Here is a 22635-nt window from a genome sequence, read left to right on the forward strand (position 1 = left end):
TTAGAGATCCAGCCTCTGGTGAGGTTCAGACAGGGTCTAGAGATTCCAGGTGCGGTGGAGGGGGGCTCAGGGTACTGAAATGTAGAGGGTTACGTGGAAGTTTACATATTCGGTGGTAGATCACCCCATGCCCTCTCCCGCCAGCTGCTTCTCCTCCTCGTCTCTCAGGATGCTGTCAGGCAGACTTACACCTCCATGTATGATACTGGGAGAGTCATGCGTGGAGAATCTGACCAGCTCAAGAGAGAAGACAAACTCTTGGGGGTTCTGTCATGCAAGGGCATGGCCCGATCATCCTAAAATGAAGCTCCAGGTGAACACATGTATGTCCACAGATTTCCCATCGGCTTTTTCATGCTCTGCCCTCAAATATGAGTGAGTGGACAGGCAAGGTGACCAGACTTGAGTAAAGTGTCCTGTCTATTGATAAAGAAAGGAAAGAAAAGAAAAGAACGAGGAAGAAACAAAAACTATGCAGGGAGAAGAAATGTGCAAAAACTGCCATTAATGTCCAAGACAGATCATGATCTATTAGATGCATAAGAGCAAGATGCTGTCAATGAGGAATTTTCTAACAGCTCTTAGAAATTAAATATGTAGCAGAAATGAAAACTTTCACAGAAGAGAAGAAGAAGTTGAAGAAAACTTACTCAAAAGCAGAGCAGCCAGCAGAACATGGGGAGAGAAAAGAAAAGTGGAAGATGGATGTCCCAATAGGTGTTCCAGAAAGACGGGGGCAGGGTGGGGGGAAGTAGGGAAGAAAATGACCAAAGAAATAAGATTGTTTCCCAGGACTGAAAAACGTGAGTTACCCAGTTCAAGGGATAAATAGAAACCACTCCAGGACCCATCAAGTTGATTGGGACATTGAGGACAACAAGAAAACAGGTCAGTACAGGACTGCGGATCAGGATGACCTCAGACTTCTCATCAGCAGCATCACAGTCTAGAAGATCATGGAGCTTTCAGATTTTGAGGGTCATTGCTTTCCATCATAGAATTCTTTTACCAAGCTCTTAATTACATATGACGGTAGAATAAAGACATTTTCAGATGTTCTAGGTCTCTAAATTTATCTCCCTTGTACCCTAGCTCTGGAAGCAACTTGACTTTCTGATTTAGCTTGCCTTGATGTGTGGTGCCGGGAGCAGGACCAGCGGCAGCCGCTACATATGGGAACTTCTTAAAAAGGCATACTGATGGGCCCCACCACAGACGTCCTTCGTCAGGTGGTTCTGACGTACCATGAAGTTTGAGAACCACCGCTTTAGTAAATTAAGACGCAGACAGGAAAGAGCGAGACAGTGGACCCAGGAAGCAAAGTAGGGGAGGCAGCCCCAGGATGGTGGTGCACGGAGGTCCCAGGGCACAGCTCCGCACAGCACCTGCTGGAGCGAGTCAGGGGCTCCGGGAGGATACGTTGCTTGTGTTCCTCCTGAGTTTTAACATTAAAAGGAGAACAAAACCAAAAGTGGATGGGGGGGAATTAGTGACAAGTTCACAGAAAAGTGTGCATAAAAGACTAACTGCTAACTCCGTATACCAAAAATTGTTCTAAAAAGGAAAAACAGTCCTAGTATTCAGCGGTGCACAGCGTGTAAATCATCACTGTAGTGTTGACGTTGAATACTGACTTAGCCACAATTGTAATATAGTTGTTTTGTGAGGACAGGGTTGCGGGGGGAGTATGTGTGCACACACGTGTGTGGACATGCTGGTAAAAAAGCTAAATCTTTATCTTCCATAATGGGAAGTTAATAAGTAATAGTAAAAGTGAAAAGGGGGAACGACAACAACAAAAAAAATGTGTAATTTAGAAGCGTGGAAGTACACAAGCAAAGAAATGGCAAGAAGAATTGAAAGTGGTGTGTGGGGAAGAGCAGGAAACTTAAAACCAAACTTCACATGACTCTAACCTATGCACCAGCCCTCCTTGAATTAAAAGTAAAAAAGCTTAAAAAGCATGAGAGGCAGGGAGGCTTTATAAGGAGTATCAGGGAAGTCCTTTTAATGTATAATTGTCCCTTGAGCAGTGCAGGGGTGAGGGGTGCTGATCCCCCATGCCGTTGAAAATCCACTCCCCCCTAAATTAACTCTTTGCTAAAACTCCCCCAGAACTGTACTACTCTCCCCAAACTTAACCCCTCATGGAGTTGAAAATCCACACATAACTTTCAACTCCCCTAAAACTTGATAGCTCCTGTTGAAGCCTTGCTGGTGGCATGAGCCGTTGATTAACACGTAGTTTGTACGTTGTATGTATCCTTTCCCGTATTCTTACAATGAAATAAGCTGGACAGAAGACAGTGTTATTAAGAAAATCATAACAAAGACAATATATACTTACATTAGGCCAGTACCTTATTGTATTTTTATTGAAAAACCTCTGTGTAAGTGAACCCATGCAGTTCAAACCCGTGCCATTCCAGGTTCAGCTGTATCATATTGTGAATATGATGAGAGATGGGTTTTTGAAAGGTTTGACATTGTTCCAAGCTGTTTTTGTTGTGTGTGTGTGTTTTAAGAATACCATAGGAGGGCAGGAGTGGGGTGTTCCTTGCTGTTTCTCTAGCCACAGGGAAAAATTGGGTGGGGAAGGTGCCAGGTCCTGCTCACCTTGGACAGGTGGCCCGCTTAAGTCAGTTTGCTGAGTGGAGGTCAGCAGAGGGCACCAGGAAGGTCGTCAAGCCTCATCGGCTGACCCACGGGGTTGGCACCATGGCACCACTGCGGACGCCTGGTCCTGAGCCATACGGAGCTATGGGAACGAGGGCACCACAGGTTCTTTCTTTGTGAAACGGGGATTGTAATAATATCCACCTCACGTTGGTCGTAGGGAGTGAATGAGTTAATATACGCATAGGGCTTAGTACAGTGCCTGGTATATCTGTCGGCGGTTAGCTCTGAGGGTCCGGAGGATATCAGCACCCTTTTTTTTTTAACTTTATTTTGAAAAAAAATTTTCAACCCTACAGAAAAGTTGTAATAATGGTACAAAGAACTCCCTCCTAAAAGCCTTATTGTTCGAACGCCTGGGTGGCTCAATAGGTTAAGCGTCTGCCTTCAGTTCAGGTCATGATCCCAGAGTCCTGGGCTCCTTGCCCAGTGGGGAATCTGCTTCTCCCTCTGCCTGCAGCTCCCCCTGCTTGTGCTTGTTCGCGCACTCTCTTTCTGACAAATAAATAGATAAAATCTTTTAAAAAAAAGCCCTACTGTTAACATTTGGCCACATTTGCCTTTTCTCTCTCCACATATACATATAATATTTCGTTACTACTGTTATTACTGAAAAGTAAGTTGCAGACATCATACCCTTCCTTGCGAAGCGCTGCAGTGTGTGTTTCCTAGGAACCAGAGTAAAGTGATCAATTTTCGGAAATTTCACATTTATACAAAGCTAGTTTGTAATGTCAAGACCGTTATTAAATTTTACCAATTGTTCCGATACCATCTTTCCAGCACGACTCCCCTCCCTCGTCCAGGATCCAGTCCAGTCGATAGCGTCCTTTAATGCAGAGCAGTCCTTCTGTCTTTGTTTTCTCTGACTTTGACCCTTTTGGAGGGTTGTAAAGCCACTTGTTGTATAGAATGTCCCTGGACTGGGGCTGGCTGACACTTCCTTGTGATTAGATTCAGAACACGCATTTTTGGCTAGAGTAGCCCAGCACATCCCTCCAAAGGCATTTGATGTCGGTGTGTCCCGTTTGGAGTGATGTTAACTCTGGTCACCTGGTCCCTTTGTCATTAATAAGTAATTCATGGGGAGGTATTTTTGAGGTGTGGACACCTGTTCCCCAACATATTTTACCTGGTGGTTTGAGCATTTGGGGGCATTAACACTTGACCAAAATTCTCGTGAGGTTCACTCGCAGGTCAGCATCTTGAGTTGGCATTTAGGTAGGCACCAATGTTTGCTTTTACCTGCTTTTATCTTGGCCAGCAGGACAGGCTGTTCTCTAGTGTGCTAGAAACTTAGCATTGGAAGACATATTGATTTTTATCCGAGAGATTTTATTCAGCATTGGTTCAAAATTGCCCTTCCTGGGTTTAATGTCTAAAAGGCCAGGTTCATTTATCCATTTGTTCTGTGTTTGTGAGTGCCTACTGTAGGCCAAGTGCTATCCCAGGTGTGGGGGATAAAATTGATTTTAAAACTTTTTTTTTAAGATTTTTATTTATTTATTAGAGAGAGCATGAGCGGGAGCGGGAGGCAGAGGAAGAAGCAGGCTCCCAGCTGAGCGTGGAGCCTGATGCAGGACTTGATCCCAGGACTCTGAGATCATGAGCTGGCTGAAGGCAGACGCTTAACCGACTGAGCCACTCAGGTGCCCCTAAAAAGCTTTTTAAAGATAGAGAGAAACCCCTGTCCTCCTGGAAGGTACATTCTAATGGGGGAATCAGACAATAAATCTCTACTCTGTTGTCAGGTGGGGGGGAGCGAGGAAAAAGCAAGCCAGCGAGCAAGACAGGCAGCGACACAGGAAGAGGAGTTTCTAATTTATTTATTTATGTTATGTTATGTTATGTTATGTTATTTGACAGAGAGACAGCCAGCTAGAGAGGGAACACAAGCAGGGGTAGAGGGAGAGGAAGAAGCAGGCTCATAGCAGAGGAGCCTGACGTGGGGCTCGATCCCACAACGCCGGGATCACGCCCTGAGCCGAAGGCAGATGCTTAACCGCTGTGCCACCCAGGCGCCCCGGAAGAGGAGTTTCTTAAGCTGGGCTGTCGGAGAGCTGTGCTGTTGACTCAGGTCGGGAGGCCTGCCGGCAGTGGGAGCAGCTAGTCAGAGGTGTAGAGATGGGATGTGAGTTAGTGGGACTGACTGTAAGAAGGTCCATGTGGCTTGGGCAGAGACATCAAGGGGGAGATGGTGGTCAGTGAGCTTGGAGAGGGCTGGGGCAACGTGGCCCAGGGTTGTGTAGACCATGACAGGAAGCCAGGGGAGTGGTCCAGGTTTGAGGGGGGCAGCCCCTCAGGAGGCACGGAAGCCAGCCCTCACCCCTGGTGCCAGTGTGTGAGGCTGCCCTGCCCCTGCCCTCGGCTTCTGGTGGTCTGACAGACTGGATGCTGAGGAGTAGATTTGGCTTTCGGGGGCCCAGGGTCCACCGGTGGGCCTTCTGCATCCAGGCCGGAGTTTCTCAGAAAAGGAAGAAAGATGGCAGGAAGTGAGCCTTTGGAAACTGTGTTTTTGTGTTTTCCCTGCCACTGAGAGGGAAGGCAGGAGGGGGCTGGCCTGGGGAGGCCCTTGCTTCCCAGCACCCTGGGTGGCTGGGCAGCCTTTGACAAGCCTTGGCAGACAGGGGCGTGCTCACGGGCCCCGTGGCTTTCTGATCTGGAACAGCCAGGGAGCCCAAGGCCGTGAGCCCAGGGCTGTGTGTTCTTGGCCAGCGGGACAGGCTGTTCTCCAGTGTGCATGCTGCCTTTGTCCCCGGCCATCTCCCTCGTAGCGAGGGAGCACCGTCGCTCACAGCTTTGCCAGCCCGGGCTACCAGAGTAACCGCAAACACAACAACAACGACAGCTAGCATGCGAAGAGCACATTTCTGTGTGTGGGGGCACTTTCTAAGGGCTTCCCATCTACTGCTCACTGACTTCTCGCCGCGTCCAGGTCACGTAGCCGCGAAGTGCAGATTTGAACCCAGGCTGACTGGCAGCAGAATCTGATCTTCTCTGCCCAGCTGTACTTTGATAAGGATTTATCTAGAGCCCGCTGCAAGTCAGGGTGATGCCAGTCGGTCTGTTGGTGGCGTTCTCTTGCCTCTTGAGTTCTTGGTGTACTTGACCACTAGCCTGTCACCCAGGGCTCTTAGGGAGCGACGAGGGAGGATCTCTTTGCTGCTGCCCAGAGGGTTGTGAGGAGGCCTCTGTGACCATTTTAGGGTCAGACCCAGAGATTCCCATGAAGTGGGGTGACAGGGTACCTCCAGTGGTCCAGATGATGTGTTTTATTTAATGTTGGTGACAACTCCACGGGACAGATTTTATTCACTCTTTAACAGATGAGGAAACCGGGGACTCTGAAGGGTTATATGCCCGAGGTCACACAGCCAGGAAGGGGAGAGCGTCTTGTCAGCTCACGTCCAGAGCTTGTGTCTTTGCGCTGTGCTGCTCTGCCACCCAGAGCCGATGGACCAGGGCCTTTGAGCCTTCCCGAAGTTGTGTGCTTGGTGTAGCACCTCGGGCCTTCTCCACCGGGCTGTCAGAGTAACATGGGGCCAGCAGGCAGGTGGTAGAAGAGCCCCAGCTTTAGGGGAAGGAGACCCCAGGTCCATTGTGGCCTCTGCCACAGCTCACGGCATGACATCGGGTGTGTCCTGACTCCTGTGAACCCTTTCGTTCACCTGTGAAATGGGGATTCGAGGCACCTACATCCTTAGACCAAGTACGAAAGTAGAGGTTGGTGGTTCTTAGCTGGTCCTGCAGGTAGCTAGGTGAGTGCAGGAATTTCCAGGAGTGTTAAAATGTGCCTGCTGGGCTTTCCTGGGGTTTTAGAATACCGTTTTCCTTTCCTGCTCTTAACATCTATGTTGAAGCACTGCGTATGGAGAATGATAACAGTTGTAGCAGATGCTATTAGAAATAGGGAAAAGGATTTAACCAAAACCAGGTGGTGTTGGACCAGGACCCTAGCCTAGAGTCTGTTTGGGGAAAACTACAAGATTTCTTGCTGATGAAAACAGCGGTTCTCAACTGGGGGCGATTTCATCCCCCCCAGGGGACACTTGGCAATGTCTGGAGGCATTTTTGGTTGTCACAGCTGGAAAGAGGGTTTTACTAGCATCCTGGTAGAAGCCTGCAATCCTGCTAATGAACATCTTCAATGCACGGGACAGCCCCTCCAACAAAGATGTATCTGGGCCAAAATGTCAGTGGTGCCAAGGTTGAGACATGGCGATTAAAAATAGCCAGCACTGACATTGTATTTACTTTGGGTCAGACGTTGTTCTAAGTGCTTCACAGGTATTAACTTGTTTAATCCTCCCAGCTCTGGGACATTAGGAGCTATTATTATCCTCAGTTGACAGACTGGGAAGTCAGGGCTTGGAAAGGTTAAAGAACTGGGCCAGGGTCAGAGTACCAAGGAAGGAACAGGCAGAGCCAGGACTCGAACTCACAGAGTCCAGTTCTAGAGTCCGTGCCTTTACTCACTGTGCTGTGCCCCGCTGAGCTACGCCCCACTGCTTTGCAGGAGGGGAGGCCACTTACCTTTAAGTCAGATTTTCAGCTTTGGGTTCAAAAAGCCACATACAAAGAAATTTGTTACGTGACAAGTGTCCAAAACCTTTCATTCCTGTGCCGAGAACATAGAGAGGGAAGGGCCCAGTGACCCACCAGCGAAAACCCTGTGACTTCCACATGCTGAGTGTGATTCACCTCATGAGTTGCCCAGCATGAGGCGCGCCGTGGGAGGGGATTCCAGGTGACTGTAACCTCTTAGTCTTTGGCTCCATTCACTGGGGACTCAGAGATGGGGTCGGGGTCACCACGCCTTGCTGGGGACCGGAGTGTGACAGGCCTGTGCGGAGAGCACGCCTAACGTTGCAGTCCCGGTCTGTGTTTGTCATTGCAGACGTAAAGACCACCGTGGTTTACCCTGCCACAGAGAAGCACCTGCAAAAGTACCTGCGCCAGGACCTCCGTCTGGTCCGAGAGACGGGAAGCGATTACAAGAACATCACCTTACCCCACCTGGAGTCCCAGAGCCTCAGCATCCAGGTGACTGGCCCAGGGGATACGGACATGGAGTGCTCCCTATGGCCGGTGGATCTCTCTCGGGGCTCTGTCAGGGGCCAGGTTTGGGGTCGGGCAGAGAGCACAGTGGAAAGCTTGCCCTCATGGGGCTTATGTACTTCCTGGGGCAGGGGTCAGCACACAAATGTGGAAGTTACGGCATGAGACAGGAGAGATTGAGTGGCCCAGGGGGAGCTCTGAGCTGAGGTGGTCACTTTTTTATCCAGGATGGTCAGAGAAGGCTTCACTGAGAAGGGAATTGACCCTGGTCATGGGCGTGCCACTGAGGCTCTGTGGGCCTCTCAGAGCAGCCCCTAGGCCTTTGAGGAATTTGTGTCTCCAGCAGCACCGATGCCATCTCAGAGGGGCTCTGCCCTCACCTGCGTCTGTGAATGGGTCAAGACCGATGCCAGCGTCTCCCCCTTACCCTAGTCGAGACTTTTATTCCCAGTTCCGCCTCTGGGAGTCAAAGCCCGAGTAGAGACTTCATTCACTCTTTCCCCTTGCATTCGCTCCCCAGAGGGCGGGGTCCTGATGGCCCCGGCAGCTCAGTGCAGGACTCTTCGCTTAGGGGCTAATGTGAGGTTTGGCAGCGTCTTCAGCCACTAGAGCAGATGCAAGGCCACTCAGCTTAGAGATCCCGACTCCTCCTTGGGCCGAGGCCCAGTGCCAACCAGAGCCTGTGCCTGAAATTGGCCCCGAGTGAATGCTCAGCATTAAATATGATGGATGAGGCGTTTCCTTGCTCACTCACTGGCTCTCACCATCTCCGACTCTCCGTCACTCCCCCTTGTTTTCTGAGCACTTCGCACCCACTGTCCCCAGGATTCAGGTCGTGGTAGTGGCAGGCACTCACATACAGGACACTCGGAGCCATTTCCCCCAGGCCAGAAGGCCCCCCCGCCGTGGGGGCCCTGCCAGCTCCGTTGCACTTGGGAGAAGCAAGGGCACGGTGGTTGGCGAGTGCGCAGGAGGCCCTGTGTGCTGACAGCCCACTTTCCCACGGGGGGAGACCCCACCAGCTGTTAGCCCTGGGCCCCCTGGGCCGTATTTGCACCAGTTCCGCCGGCTCAAGCTGGCAAGCGTGCAGTCCCTGCACGTGCTCTGTCTTCTAAGTGGAAAGGAGAGCTGTGTCCCTCTTCCTAGATAGAGCTGCTGCTCTCCAGCGTCCTAGAGGGATCTCCTGCAATATATGTTATGTGGCACTGACTACACAAGTATGGGTCCAAAAAAGGAAGCTCTTCAAGTTGGTATGAGTGGTGTGTACCTTCTTTTACACCGCTGTCTAGTTCCTCTTGGAAAATAATACAAAATTTCACTACTCTCCCAAGCTCTGTTTGACCCAAGCATTCATGTGTTTTTTTTCTTGACTAATAGTTAAGTTTACAAGCACTCGGCTCAACTGACAACAGTTATTGGACAATATTTGTTGAGCATCCACTGTGTCCCAGCCCATGTGCTAGGCTCTGGAGGGTCGCCAAGGTAAACACTTGCAGTGCCCCCAGAGTCCTAGAGGGGAGACAGCCATGGAGTCTGACCAGTGCAGTATGATGGGATAAGTACTATCCCGCAGGTGGTGTGTATACGAGGTTCAGTGGTGACATGAGGGGGGCTGATCAGCTCAGACAGTGGGGGACTTCCCGGAGGAAGGGATCGTCCAGTTGGGTTTTCAGGGACAAATAGAAGTTTGCCGGGTGGACAAGTCAGAGAAGGGCATTCCAGGCAGAGGGAAAAGCGTGTGCAGAGGCACAGAGGCCTGGAGTATTGGCAGGAGACAACAGGAGGAGGCGGGCAGGGGCCAGGAGCAGGCGGGTGCACCTTGTCAGGAGACCAGGAGCTCCCAAACCTTGCTGATCATCGGACTGTCAGGGGAGATTTAAATACAGAGCATGGGGCCCTACTCCCCGTCTCCTAAATCAGAATGTGCAGGGAGTCGAGGTGGGAAATCTGTATTTTTTTTTTTAATCGCTGTTTCTAGTAATCATCAAATTTCAGAACAGTTGCCATAGGCACTGAGGGTCCCCTAAACGGTTTTCAGCATATGGGTTCCATGAGATTTAAAGAATTGGAGTCTAGCGAGTGTGGCTCTAAGGGCCAGCGTGGGTCTAGACCGAGGCCGAGGCAGTGGGGAAGGCTTCAGCAATGATTTGAGAAGTAGGACTCGAAGGTGGCGGATTTGGAGAGGCAAGCAAAGAGTCTGGGGTGGGCCCAGGTCCCGTGTGGGTGGTCGTGCATAGGTCGTGGGGTCATTAGCCAGGACGAGGGACGTGGACAGTAGAGAGGGCTTATGTGGGAGACAGTCAGTTTAGTTTAGGACTTGTGAGCACTCACCAGGTGCCAGGGACGGTTCCAGCATTCTCTGCGGTGTGCATCACGTCACTGAACCTCGGCGACTCTTTGGAGATGGGATTCACAGCCGGGCAGCATCACCCTGGCGCCTGCGCTATCAGCTGACTACCCTGTTTCGCTCCTCAAATTTGAGGTGCTTGCTAACTCCTCACTAAATGATGCCTTCCAACCTCTGGGTTCCGAGCGTTAGGGACCATCAGGCTAAACCTGTTGGTCTGTGAGTCATCAGGTTCAGTGTCAGCCCAGGGTTTGGATTCTTACTTGCTGTCTCAGAGCAGTGTGAGCCCTGCACTTCTGAACCCAGCTCCCTGCCTGCAGAGTGTGACTGGGGTCCCAGTGGGGATTGAGAGAAGTGCCACAGATCACATACTTCCTGTTGATCCCAGCATGCACCGGGCCCCGGAAGGGTAGCTGCCCTTGAGTGCACATGCAGGGCCCATTCCAGGGCCTGGGCCGGGGGAGTGCAGAGCTGAGACTGCTGGAGGCTTGGGCAGGTGAAGGGTGGCCAGGAGGAGAGCGCCCAGCAGGTGGGTGAGCAGAAAAGCAGGAGGAGAGTGAACGGGGAGTGAGATATCCCAAGGGAGGAGAGTTGCCAGTGTCACCTACTGAAGGAAGCTGTGCCAGCTGCATTCCAGAGGCCAGAGCTGGCTGGGTCTCCCAGGCTTGCTTTCTGATGGGCTCGCTGCACGTTACATGCGCCCCCACCCTGTGATTTGTGTGAATTCTGTTCCCTGGTCCCCTCCCCTTCTTATCTGCGCTGCTGTCCTGGGGCTTCTCATAGATTCACGTCCTGCCCGGCTCTCCCAGAGGCCTTCCCCACGTGGTCTGGAGTGTGGGCTCTGGGGGCCAGACCCTGGATTGGAATTGGGTGGACTTCTCGTGCTTGCTTTTTCTTTACCTGCCACACGGGGACACCAGTGCGTGTGAGTGGGAGTCCCTGGAGGCCCTTAGGACCGGGCACATGGTAGGGCTGCTCGCCACCACCGCACTTGTGCTCACCTCCTCTCTCGGGGCTGCAGCCTCCAGCAGAGCGCGTGTTGTCGTCATCACAAGGCTGCAGCCCGATGCCACCTCACGTGGGAGCCTTCCAAGCGCCTTCCCCTGCTCTTCGGGCCTACACTGTGCTGGGTGCTGTCAGTTATTTACAGTCCACTCCACCCTGACGCAGAGGTATTGTTTGCCCCTGTCAAACAGGGAAACAGGCTCAGAGAGAGTACCCCACTTCCTATGGTGTCAGCTAGTTAGTGAGGAGGTGGGAGAGGACACTAAGCGTGGGTGGGCCCCGGAACCAGTTCGGTCTCTATCAACTATCACACAGCTTTCCAGTCCAAGTGGGGGTGGCTTATCTGTGGGCAAGAGGCAGCCAGGGCCCCTGGGAGGCCGCTCCAGAGCTCTCCACAGAGTGTCGTCATCCCCCTCCGTCTTCCCCTTTACTTTTGAGGTACTTTCGGTCAGGTTCCAGCTGACTTTTTTTTCCTGCAGTATGTTCCCAGTGAGCCTTCCGGTGGGAAAGGAAATGCCTCCGTGGGAGAGTCTCCACATGCTGGGCATTGCTGTGGCCCCGGTGCTGCCCAAGGAAGCCGCTGCTGGCTGTCCTCCAGCCCACTCTTGGGAGGCTGGCACAGCTAGCATTCTTGGGAAGGCCCCTCTTTTGTAGTGGGTGGCCACATTGTGACTAACCTCTGGGTCTTACCAGGGGGTGGTGGTCTGAGAGCCCTGGATCTTCCCCGGCAGGTACCCTCTGCTCCCTCCTCTCTGTCTCAGATAGTCACATTTGACCTTAGCCATCCGGCCAAGAGCCGGGGATGTGGACTCAGGGGATGAGGTGTGCAGACTCCAGACCAGCTCCCACTGCCCCTGGCCTTCACGGACCCCACTCGTGCCCAAACTCCCGGGAGTGGGCAGAGGAGCCCTCCACTGGCCTGGTTGTGTGGGTGCCGTGGCCTCCCGATCCGCCCCCTCCGCGAGCTGGGAGGCCCTTCTGAGTGCCAGCCTGGCTGCTGCCCTGTCTCTGGCACTCCGGCAGGCTCCTCTCTCAGGTTTGAAGCTGAGTTGACTCAGAGCTCTGGGGAAGTAGAGGAGAGAGGAGGTCTGTGGGTTTGAGCCCTGTGAGAACAGGGCCTTTCTTATTTTAACCTCCCTGCAGGCTGGCTTCTTCAGAGAGGCCACCAGGACCCTAATTGTAAAAGGACATCCTTGGGATCCACACAGAACTCAAGGAAGGGTTCTCTGAAGACTGTCAGCGGCTGAGAAAGGTCTGCGGGGGTGGTGCCAGAGGCCCTGGGTTGACAGGAAAGGTCTGTGTAATTGCTGTCTCCGGCTTGTGCCACTTCTGCTGTGTCATGCAGGGCCTGTGTCAGCTGAGACTGCCATGGCTCTGGGTGGGTCGAGGCACCAAGCCCACCACTAGCGAGAGTTCCACCCAGCCGGGGGGGGAATTCCACACACATCCATGTCTGGGACCGCAGCCTTTCCTGCCCCGCTGTGTAGAAGGAGCTCCCCACTTGAGTGACTGTGCCTGTGGTCCCTGAATAAAGTGGGAAGGGGTCTATGGAGATAGCCGTCCCAGAGTCCTGGGGGCATGGAGGGGATGGACATAGACCAGGCCTGTGAGGCCAAGTGGAGCATGTCCCCCCAGTCCAAGCTGTGATGGCCCGTAAGGGAATGGCTGTGGTGGGAGAGGGGAAATCTCTGGCCCCCCAAGAGCAGAGTGATGGGGACAAGGCAGCCTGAGCGTAGACCCCCCCTGAGCCTAGTGGCCCTTTCTGGCTTGGCTGTCCTCCCTAGGGGGGCCCAAGAGAGCATACCTAGCCCCATGTATGGTGTTTCCCCGGAGGTTGTGAGCAGCTATGTGAACCCTCTCTCTTCCCCATTCCTTCCAGTGGGTATACAACATTCTCGATAAGAAGGCAGAAGCTGACCGGATTGTTTTTGAGAACCCAGATCCCTCCGATGGCTTTGTCCTCATCCCCGATCTCAAGTGGAACCAACAGCAGGTAAAAGCTTTCTTGCTGGGACTCTCTGGTCTCCCAGGACTTGCTCCTGGTTGCTGGTCCTCCTTAATCCTGCCCTTCTGTCTCATGCTGGTCTCTCCCTGTGCGGGTGTTAACTCGCCCACAATGGAGGCCCGAGCTGGGCACAAACGTTACACCTTCATGTGTCAGCGTAGGGTTCTTCCTGGCTCTCCTCTCACCCAGGGGGTGAAAAATAGGGTGATGTTTGCATCCATAACCACATGGGCCATTCTTTAACCAGCCAAGTGGCTTAGCTGCCGCCCTCCCTTCCAGGAGCACCTGGAACCCTGAGGAGGACTATTTACATTCTCTCCATGCCCTTGGCCTCCAGCAGATCCAGGCAGGCCTGTGATCTGAAGTGCGGATAGGAAGGAGCCATGGCAGCCAACCCAAAGAGTCCCCTCTACCGCCCAGTCCAGGAGGGGTCCCCTCCACCACCTGCGGCCAAGAGGGGTCTTCCAGGGGCTCAGGCTTCCACCTGAGCCTCTCAGCTCAGTTTCCTCGTCTCCATGCCTCTCACCTCCATGCTCGTAAGGAGCAGGTTTCCAGCAGAGCTGACCTGATTCACCCCTCTGCAGCCTCCCTCTGTCTTGCTCTTCTTTCCCCCAACCCCCCTGCCCCCTGCCCCCCCCCGCCACACCAGCCACCACCCCAGCCGTAGTGCACCCCCTCCTCTTCAGGGGGACTGTTATATGCCGACAGTATCAGCGACAGGCAGAGCACCGTGTGGTGGGAAGTGCTGCGCCCACCGTGGCCTGGAGCGCGGCCTTGAGCCAGGCTCCGCCTGTGGCCAGCCAGGGGCCGCCGTGAGGCTGAGGAAGCCAGACATGGGATTGCTGGATAGGAAGTGGAGAGTAGGTGAACTCTCTTCCAAGTCAGATCTTGAGTCTCTGAGCTTGGGTTTGCCGTGCTGCCCCTGGGTAGACCCTTCTGCGTCCTGGGCTCCTCACTTACAGGTATTGTTCTGGAGTCTGGCTCCTGGCCTCTCCGCGCACACCTTCCCTCCTTCTTCCTCGGTCACGGCCTGCCTGTGGGTCCCAAACCACGCTCGTCGGCAGTTTACTCGGTTTTGATTTGGTGATTTCTAGACCTACCATGCCACTCCCTCACTGCCCAGAAAGTGGGCGGAGGGCCTGTGGGTGGGGTAAAGGGACAGGATTTCAGCTCAGAGGCGCACAGGCAAGTGAGTGCCAACTGTCTCTTAAGAGAGGCTCCTGGGAGTTCCTGAAGTAACCGTAGGGGTTCGGAAGGGAGTTTTCAGAAGCTGTAGCACTGAGTGGTGATTTGTTCAAGCCCGGTAAGACCAAAGGAGGTGACTGCCCACCGGTGGGGTGGTGTAGTGGAGGTCCACTCCCCCCACCCCTAGCCCTGCAGCTTATCCCCACCACAGGCCTTAAGGGCGGAAGCGAGGCCTGGCTCTGGAGTTGTCTGGGGAGCCGGGACAAGGCCACAGAATAGGAGTGCTGGTGACAGCCCTGGGCTGTGCCTTTGTACAGCTCTGCGAGCCCCCTGTCTGTCGCATCCGCAGCCCTGTGCCCGAAGGCCCTGGGTCACAGACTGGGCCATGGGGGATGGGATATGAGGTAGGAGGAGCTACTTGGACCTCACGAGATCTTTGAAGACTGAAGAAAACTTTCCTTCTTTTGACCTTGTGCTGGCAGGCATCCTGCTAAGCCTGCCAGTGGAACTGCCCTGTCTGTCCCCTTAAGACAGAAAAGTCTTCAGAACTACACTGGGCTCCCGGCCACAGGGCAGGGGCGGCTCACCCTCGGGGGCTTATGAATAGGCCCCCTTAAATGTCAGACTTCCTTTGATGGCCATACAGGTGCAATTGTTCTTAACCTTTGCTTAATTAGCGCCTGTCTCTTGGTGGTGCCGGATTTCATTGTCTGGAATCCCTGGCTTGTGACCGAAATCCCTGGCTTGTGACCGAAAGCTGTGGACATCTCCTTTAGAATTTGCCAGTGTAGCCAGCAGGCAAGACATCTCCTTTAGAACTTGCCAGTGTAGCCAGCAGGCAAGACAGACCGGGCCTGGACTTCTTTTCTTTGTCCCTATACCAGGGGGTACTGAGGAAAGGGGTGCTCTGGTGTTTGCTTTAAGGAGCCTTCCTCACCACCCTGGAGTCTCCTCCTGCTGCTGTTTCTCCCGAAAGGATATAAAGATCGCTCCCAACTGCTGGCCCAGCATGAGAGAGCCTCTTCGTCCACCTGTCCATCTGTCTACCCATCTGTCCACTCCACATGTATTTGTCAAATGCCTAATGTCTGCTAGAGAATCTTGCTTCCCTGGAGCTTATAATATCCCTTCCCCAGTTCTTGTAAGACATCGCCTGTATATTCTCTTTTATTTGTTTGTTTGTTTCTTTCTTTCTTTCTTTCCTTTTTTTTTAGGTCTAGTTAATACGTGTGATGTCGCTTGGGAATGTAGGTGAGGTACACAGCCAGCAACCAAGAAAGAATTCTTGAGGCTCTTTTTGGTGCAAAAACGTGGCAAGAAAGAATTCTTGAGGCTCTTTTTGGTGCAAAAACGTGGTTTTATCAAGGCAACGTGGGCAGGAAGAGCTGCTGACCCAGGGTTGTGAGGGGTGGCTGATTATATACTTGGGAGCTGGGGGTAAGGAAAAAAGGAGGTTTTCAAAAGAACTGTCGTATGCTAAAGAGGACCTACAAAGATACCAGAGGCCTTGCCATTGTCAAGTCTTTCGCTCTTAGCAAAGCATTAACATTAAGACAGTTGGGAGTTTCCTTCCGGAAGTTAGGTTATTGATAAGAAGGCTTTTTCTTGTAAATCACTAAAACCTTTGTAAACTGAGGGAGACTCCCGTCAGGAGTGTAATCTAAGTTAACCATTTGCTTTTCCTTCCCTTGGCTTTAGGGCAGCGGGGAGTGCCTGAGGAATGTCACACAGATCCCACCTGGGGGGCGGGGGCTTGCGGGGTGTCAGCCTGTGCTCTGTCCTCAGCTAGCCCTCTGCTCCTTCCTCGCAGACAAGCAGACAACGCAGTAAAAATGCCAAGTAGTACAAATAGCTCAGCGGAAGTCTTTTCCCTCAGCCCACACTCCTCCATTTCCCTCCGCCTGAAGGGACTGTTTCTCAGGAGAGAGGATTTCTTTGTCTCTCTTTCCAGGTCTAGTCTTTGCATGTTGTGTGTGTAAGTCTATACAGATCTATCTCTGTGGACACGACGTCTACTTCCAGTTCATCTCAGGTAGGTTCTCTGATCTAAAGTGCCCAGACCAGGAAACTCCTCCTTTGGGTCACTCCAGAGGTGGAGAGACGGCTCCCCGAGTCTCCAGCCAGTCTCCATCTTGCCCCTTGCCAGGAAGCTGTTTCTTTGATTCTGCTCCTGTGTTATAAAAAGAGATTGATAGTGTCTAGCCTGCCTGGAGTGATCGATGGCCACCTTCGGGGATCCCAGTCTGAGACCCTTGCCAGCTCTTTGTCTAGCCTTCTTCAGACCCTTTCTCTGGGCCTGGGGGCAGGGGAGGTGCTTGAACGGCCTGCAGAAAATGTAGGGCCTTGTCTGCTGTCAAAGAATGGGTTTCTTTTCCCTGTCTTACGCAGCCTGTGAGCAGACACCCAGCAGCGGCTTCATGCCTCATTCCATGCCTGTGGAGCAGAGAGGTGTGATTTAATGTCATGTTTGTGATTTGTCAGCAGCCATCATCTAAAACAAATGCTGCTATTATCTGAGAGTCCGTGACAGTGACACATAAGAACAGCTGAAGATACCGACAGGCGTGCAGATACCCCAAGTTCAAGCAGTTTTGTTTCCGGCTTCTTGGGCTCCTAGCGAGAGAGAGAGAGAGAGAGAGAGAGAGAGAGAAAATGTCCTGGGCACAAGCCCTAAGGAGGGAGAGTCTAGAAGGGGCTTGTGGGCAGACTACGGCTTAGGTAGGCACAGTTTAGCCATTTGCTTGGAGGTTCCCACGGGGCTCATCTGTAGCAGGTCTGAGGCAGAGAGCCCAGACTGTTCGAGAAGAATGTCTATGGTATGAAGAGACGACATTGGCATGAAGAGGCACAGTTGGACAACAGGCACCATATGGGAAACCTCCTCAGTTTTCAAACTGGGGCCCTTGGGGGTTTGGTCGGGTGACTCATGGACCCCAGATTATTTCCGTGAGGAATGCAGCAGCTCATACTGCCCGGCTGAGTGCCGCGGGGTTCCCCCGGGGCCTTGCTCCGTGGAGCCCTGGCATCCGGGGCCTGCCTTGCACATGGATGTGATAATCGGCCAGGGCCAGGGTTGGAGTGAGCGGGGAGGGGCGGGAAGGTTTTCTGGGCAGAGGAAGAGTTCATTCCCCTTCTGGCACAAGACCTTGTTGACTTTGGTTCTTTGCACTGTTATAACCTCCAGGTTTTCGGCCAGGCGCTGTTTTCAGGAAGGACAGCAGGAAGGGTGCTCTCTGAGTTCTGTGCCATAGGGGAAGAGAGAAAAAGGTTTAGCACTCCGGTGGAGCTCATTGCCGAGCTGGCCCCAGGGTCCCTTTTCACCCTTCAAATCCTTCTACACCCCTTCCCCTGCACTGCACCCCAGACAAATCAGGTTGCTTCCTCTTCCCCTCACATGCTCTATACTTTCTTGCCTCTGAGCCTTTGCCACTGTTCCTTCTACCAGAATGACCTTTCTCTAAACACTACCTCTTTAAGACCTGGGTTCCCCTGCCTCCTCTTCCAGGAAGCCTGTCTGGATCACCCTAGCTAGATAGTCTTTCCTTTTTCTTCCTGTACTTCGGTCACTTTTTGTCTTGTAGTAGCTACTTATGTACAGACTGTTAGCCCATAAACTCTTAGAGGGAAAGAGTTGTCCCTGGCACTTTCTTGAACCTTCTCCTTCCTACCATCCCCCATCAGCTCTGTGAGTATATAAATACTCCCATATGATATCCTTGAGTAGGAAGAATAAACAGAAGTTCTGTCCTTAGACTGTCCCACTCATCCCAGGCATGTGGAGGCCCCCATCGCCTGGGGGCCAGTCCTGCCCTGGGCTCCATGGGATCGCCTGTGGCTGGCACTGCAGCAGGCCTGGGGGCAGGTGCTTCCTGGCTTCCATGAAGGATTCCAGGATTGGCAGCCTCCCCCGGCTCTGTCCGCCGAGGAGCCTCGTTGACCCTTGCCGATCTCTGTGCAGCTCGATGACCTGTACCTGATTGCCATCTGCCATCGCCGGGGCATCCGATCGCTCCGGGACCTCACTGCGGAGCACCTGCCGTTGCTCAGGAACATTCTTCGGGAGGGCCAGGTGAGCTGCCGTGGCCAAATCCGCACTGAAGCCCAGAGGAATTCTGTTCCAGTTCCCAGGTGTTCCCTGGCCCTTCACCCTTCCCAGAAGTCCATCTGTGAACGGGCCTTCTCTCTGGCTGCCCGTCCCAGGACCCCACGAAGGCTCTTTAGATGGACTCACAAGGCCCTTGTCTCCTGGTCCTGCCCTTCCCTCCTGGTCCTGCCCTTCCCTCCCGCTCTGCTTTCAGCCTCCGTTCCTCTGCCTGGGTTCCCGCTTTTGCCTCCCTGCCTTTCTCCTGCAGGTGTCCCCCTCCTCTCCCAGGATCCCCTGTGTCTGCTCCTGACAGTCACATTGTGCCAGACCCGTTGTTGGGCAGATGGGACCCTGACTCTGATGTGTGCGCACACATACCCCCTCCTCTGCCCCGAGGCCAGAGCCCGAGTTCTGTAGCACCTGGCATTCCGGGGTACCTGGTGCGGGGATGTTGGCTGGCTCACGTGAAATTAAAGAGGAGCCCTGGAGGTGAGGGAAGAGAGTCTAGAATCTTGGGTCGTGGTCTTGGTTCTGACATTCTGACCCTCACCACCTGAGTGACCCTGGGCAGGACTCATCATCTCACCTCCCTGGGCCTCAGTGTGTGGATGGGATGCTGCTAAGTCCCATTCTGTGCGGGTAGCTCCCGGAGTTTTCTCCACTCAGGCATTCAAAGACACTGCCCCTGTGCCGGGGCCCGCAGTCACCAGGGTGCCTGGCCGGAGAGCTGCTCTCGCTGGCTTTGCCGCAGGCGTGGGGGAAGGGCTTTCCTGCATCTGCTCTTTGCTGACCTCTGACCCCAGCTGCCTTGCCACTGCACCCTACCCAGCCTTCTCCCTCCTGCCTGCCCACATCACTGCCTCTCTGGCTGCCCGTCTCTTTGTGGACTAATTCCTTTCTCTCGTGAAACAGCCTCTGGATGGCAGAGTGGCACCTTTCTCTCAGGGAGATGCTGGGCCTATGCTCCACCTGCCTGGCAGCTCGGGCAGCCTCACCCTCACAGGCCAGCCGTACTTATTCCCAGGAGGCCTTTGGGTGCCCCGGCCTTGGCCTCACACCACTGCAGAGATCCCCAGGCCAAGTTCCAAGTGCAGGATGTAATTGTGGGGTATATTCTGAGCCCACTGAGGCCCTTGTCTTTCTCTCTTCACCTCTGACCTCCTCAGGGGTTTGTCCACAGTGGAAATCAGAGTCTCCTGTTAATGCCAAGCCTTGGAGGCTCCAGAGGGGAGTTAGGTAGAAACGGCCCTACCCCTGAACAAGGTGGGGGTGGGCAGAGGGAGTCAGGGTTAGAGTCGGTGCTTTCCTCTTCCACCGGGAGTCCAGCAGACCTTCCCTAGGTCTTCTAGGGGCAGCCCGTCCCATGTGCCCTCCTCTGTCCTCTCTCTTCCACCCATCCTTGGCTCAGCCACATCCCTGTCACCCTTGTTCCCCAGCTCACTCTGTTCTTTTTTAAAGTCAGCATCAGTCATCCCCGTGGAGGACAGTCCCCATAGTCTTGGACATCTGGGGCCTGTCCTTAGGCACTGGGACTTCTAGAGTCCCAGCAGCGACTCTTTGAGGAGCTTCAGTGTTTTATCGAGGTTGGAGTCTGGAACCTTGACAGAGGCCACTGTTCCCTTTATTTAGGAGAAAAACCCCCGCTTTGCTGCTGTCATGTGCTTTTGTTGATTCCCTAGAATGGAAGGCAGAGACCTGCGGTGAACTGTGGGGAGGGAGCTGTCTGGAGGGTTTTTGTCAGCTGTCCAGAGGCCAGTCGGGGATTCGGGCCAGAGGAGGGCCTGCGGGCAGCACAGTGACCCCTTTCCTGCCACCCCCCTCTCTCACCAGGAAGCCATCCTGCAGCGCTACCAGGTGAAGGGAGACCGTCTCCGCGTGTACCTGCATTACCTGCCCTCCTACTATCACCTGCACGTGCACTTCACGGCGCTGGGCTTCGAGGCCCCCGGCTCGGGGGTGGAGCGGGCTCATCTGTTAGAGGACGTGATCGAGAACCTGGAGTGTGACCCCGAGCACTACCAGCAGCGCCCCCTCACCTTCGCCCTCAGGGCTGACGACCCCCTGCTCAGGCTCCTGCAGGGGGCCCAGAGAAGCTGAGTCCGACCCAGGGGCTGTGCAAAGAACACAGATGTGTAGGGTCGGAGGTGGGCTGGGGAGGGACCGCTGGATTTTTAGCACCAAGTGAATTTTTTTTTTAAATGTATTTTGTACTGGCTTATTCCTTAGTATGTGAATAAAGTATTGGTCTCCTTTGGTGTGGACTGATGCCTGGGGAGGCAGGTGGCGTGGCAGAACAGGGTAGGAAGACCCTGGGATAGGAGCCAAGTCTGGGGTGGTGGCTGCAGTTGACCCAGATGTGTGCCAGTGGCTTTCTCCAAATCCCAGTAAACACCATCCTTGGTGATATCTGTGTCCCGAATCTGACGATGCCCCTCCCTGTCTTCGGTCCTTCCTACTGTGCTCTCACGCCCCCCCCTTCCTTCTTCCCATTTGGTGTCTCTAACTCATGGTTTTCGAGGCCCACGTGTCCAGGAGTTCCCCCAAAAAACCAAATACAAAAACTTTCTGGAAATAATCTATAGAGTGCTTTTGACAGTACTTCCTCTTGGCCTCCCCAGAACTGAGATCGCATCTCCCGTGTGTTGAGTCAACCCGGCCGATAAACTTGTTGACAAGGATGAAGGATTGCCGCCTGGAAGTGGGAGGGTTTTAATAAGAATCAGATGATGCAAGCCCCAAAAAGCTTGCCTCTGCCTCTGTTATTTGGTCAGTGAGCCCCTGGCCTTGAGTTTGTTATCTAGGGAAGAAGACAAAACAAACTCTCCTAGAGCAGCCAGAAGGGCAAAACGATCTGGTTGTGATGGAGGACAAAAGCTCTGAGGGGCTAGAGGTGTGAGCAGTGACACAGGTCCCTGTTCAGAGAATCGGGAGGTCAGGAAGGGACTTCAGAGTGTCTGAGGCCAGTGGCCTTAGGGAGCCATTGGGGGCTTATCTGCGAAGAGTGACGTCACAGGTGCACAGGTGAGGGCACGCAGCTGGCTCCATAAGGCACTCATCTCAGGAGAGGACAGGCACCCCACACTGCGGAGAGGGGCTGGCGTCTGCTAGTTAGTCCCTCAGCCCCACTGGATCGTGCTTCCTTGGGAGGCTTTCTCGGGGCGGGGGAAAGGATGTTGGGTTCTGCTAAGTGATAAGAGGGAAGTATAAGGAAGGGATGGCCCGTATTCTGCAATTCCTGGACTGAGGGAAAACCAGGAGACAATTCAGAGTCAGGTTTATTAAACGCACATTGCGGGCCAGGCATGGCCCCAGAGACTGGTAAGTGGTGAACAAACAGTGCGCTGACATTCACCCCATAACCTTGGACCAGACCCCATGTGTCCTGAGCCTGTTTCATTTGTAAAAGAGAGCAGGGATGAGGATCCTTGAAGTGTCCTGCTGTATAAAGGTAATGCGTGATAGCGTTGCTTTCTGGTAAATGGTGACTTACTGATGGACTTTTAAGCCAGGCAGTGCTCTAACTGTTGGGAAAACGAAACTCGAGGATACCGGGACAGCCAGCCAGGTGAACCATAGGAGTAAAAAGAGGCAGCACCCGGGACAGCCAGCCAGGTGAACCATAGGAGTAAGAGGCAGCACCCGGGAAGCTACCTTGAAAACAGGTATGTGGGAGAGGCTGGTGTACAAGTTCCCCTTAGGAGGACCGATGGAATATGCTTGTGGAATCTCAGTGCTCAGTGGGGTCACTGACCCAGCATATCGCAGGACAGCCTAAGTGGAATAAGGCGGTGAGGCCGAAGGGGGCTGGTTACAGGGAGGGGGTGGCACTGGGTGGGAGCTGCCTTCCTCCCCCAGCAGGAGATGAAGCCACGTAACATCTGGCTGGTTTGAAGGGACCCCCTGGCTCGTTTTGTCCACGTACAAGAACTGTCACAAAGATCACCGAGGGGAGCAGAGGAGCGGAGGGGATGCTAACCCAGAGAGGCCTCTCCTTGCAGACAGAGCAGAGGGACCCAATCCCGGGAGCATCCTTTCCCCCTGACAGATCAGGTTCTGCTGGTGGGGCTCTCATCGGGTTTCACACATGGGGTGCATGCTTGGACGAGACTAGCAGGTGGCAAATCCTGACCCCAAAACACCGTTGGGGGGCCTCCCAGGGGACGAGGGTCTCTCTCTCCCTGGGACTAAGCCTGCGAAGGCATTCCCTGCCTCTCCAGACTTGACTCCCCAGCGTGATCTGTCCCATCGCTGCTCCTTCCTCTCAGGCTTCCTCAC

The 22635-nt window shown here is 53.6% G+C and overlaps 1 protein-coding gene across 2 annotated transcripts in view; it reads left to right on the top strand.

The window, feature by feature from the left end:
• The window catches only part of DCPS (decapping enzyme, scavenger), a 37463-nt gene extending 16850 nt beyond the window's left edge, over nucleotides 1–20613 (top strand). The window contains exons 3-6 of one of the 2 annotated variants that reach the window (XM_002926450.4): nucleotides 7574–7719; nucleotides 12966–13079; nucleotides 18235–18345; nucleotides 20191–20613. In XM_002926450.4, coding sequence (XP_002926496.1) covers nucleotides 7574–7719; nucleotides 12966–13079; nucleotides 18235–18345; nucleotides 20191–20457 — 638 coding nt within the window. In that variant the 3' untranslated portion in view covers nucleotides 20458–20613. The remainder of the gene's footprint in view (nucleotides 1–7573; nucleotides 7720–12965; nucleotides 13080–18234; nucleotides 18346–20190) is intronic. The other variant, XM_034666060.1, reaches the window with a different exon arrangement.
• The last annotated feature ends 2022 nt before the right edge of the window (nucleotides 20614–22635 follow it).

Source organism: Ailuropoda melanoleuca, chromosome 8 (assembly GCF_002007445.2).
Source record: "Ailuropoda melanoleuca isolate Jingjing chromosome 8, ASM200744v2, whole genome shotgun sequence".
In the NCBI taxonomy this organism is placed as follows: Eukaryota; Metazoa; Chordata; class Mammalia; order Carnivora; family Ursidae; genus Ailuropoda; species Ailuropoda melanoleuca.